Raw genomic sequence first — 1410 nt, 5'->3', positions numbered from 1 at the left:
GACCAAATGATTGTCCTCAAAAAAGTGCGATGGAAGAATATACTGTCAAACTTTCAGCCTGTCGTCCAACACTTAGTAGCGACCTTTACCTTCACAGTGAGTCTGATCAGAGAGTACTGAGTGTCATCAGAACTCTGATGCAGGGACCCCTGAAAGACATTTCTTGTCTTTAAGGCACAGGCTGTTTTTGTTATCGTACAGAATATATTCTCCTGTTACAATATAACTGTTGAATTCACAGATACCAAAAGTAGGCACAGCATTATTATTTTTAAGTTAGAGATATTCCGTACGGAAACTCTGAGATTTAGAAGAATCCACAGATCACCACAGGAAACCAGCGGTGAAGCTCCAGCTGCAAGTGCTTCTGGGGCTGAGGGTCCTGAGTCCTGAGGGTCCTGAGCGTCTGTGGGTCCTGAGCGCCCCCTGGAGACCAGTGTCCTCCCTGCAGGGGAGGTTTGTGTCTGGGCTCTCACTGCTTTCCCTCACTGTGTCTCTTGCACAGTAATACGTGGCCGTGTCCTCGGGTTCAAGGCTGTTCATCTGAAGATAGAGTGTGTTCTTGGAGTTGTCTCTGGAGATGGTGAATCGGCCCTTTACGGAGTCTGTGTAGTATGTACTACCGCCAGTATTACTAATTTCTGCGACCCACTGCAAGCCCTTCCCTGGAAACTGGCGGATCCAGTACATCCAGTGGTCACTGAAGGTGAATCCAGAGGCTGCACAAGAGAGTCTCAGAGACTCTCCAGGCTTTCTCAAATCACCCCCAGACTCCACCAGCTGTATCTCACACTGGACACCTGCAAACACAGAGGCACAGTGATTAGTTGACACACATACAAACTGAGGCACTCACATTTACATACACACACAGCAGGGTCTACAAATGATTACCGTGTAAAATGGCCAAAATGAAAGCCAAAGTTGGTACCAAATTCATCATGTTTCCTGTGGACTAGCTCCTGGGCACAAATGGAAACAGCAGAGACCCCAGAGACTGGGATTCTCCTCTGAGATCTCCCACATCAGGGCCTGTGGCCAGTTTATCAGTGGGCAGAGAGCTGAATTTGCATGTCCCATGGTATTTAGAAGAAGAGGAGTAGAGAATACGGGCAAGAGTTCTCCCTCAGTCTCACAGAAACCCAACACTCTCAAAGGAGAACAGGGCTCTTAAACAGATTCTTTGTCAAGCATTGCTTTAATTGTTATATATTATCAGTATTTTTAGAAAATAGTTTTCAACTTATAAACTTTACATTCCATACACAACAACTTTGTGATATTGCAGCTCACAAGGCCTCCTCTCTTAAGGTGTGAATACACATGATGACAGTGGATGACTCTATTACCTATTTCTTGTATGGGAATATGATTGGTTTTCTTGTCTTCCAAAGAATTTCCATATTTATC

At 45.1% G+C, this 1410-nt stretch overlaps 1 gene segment (V, D, J or C); it reads right to left on the bottom strand.

Moving 5' to 3' along the window:
- LOC101646558 overlaps window positions 1–943 on the bottom strand; it is a 10764-nt gene extending 9821 nt beyond the window's left edge. The window contains 2 exon segments of the V gene segment in view: window positions 477–800; window positions 895–943. Of these exon segments, the coding sequence occupies window positions 477–800; window positions 895–943 (373 nt within the window).
- Between the last annotated feature and the right edge of the window lie 467 nt (window positions 944–1410).

Source organism: Echinops telfairi, unplaced genomic scaffold, assembly GCF_000313985.2.
Source record: "Echinops telfairi isolate 266 unplaced genomic scaffold, ASM31398v2 ScPeMD7_6631;HRSCAF=7566, whole genome shotgun sequence".
Taxonomy (NCBI): Eukaryota; Metazoa; Chordata; class Mammalia; order Afrosoricida; family Tenrecidae; genus Echinops; species Echinops telfairi.
Note: the sequence above shows the minus strand (reverse complement) of the source record. Positions and strands in the feature narration are given on the sequence as shown.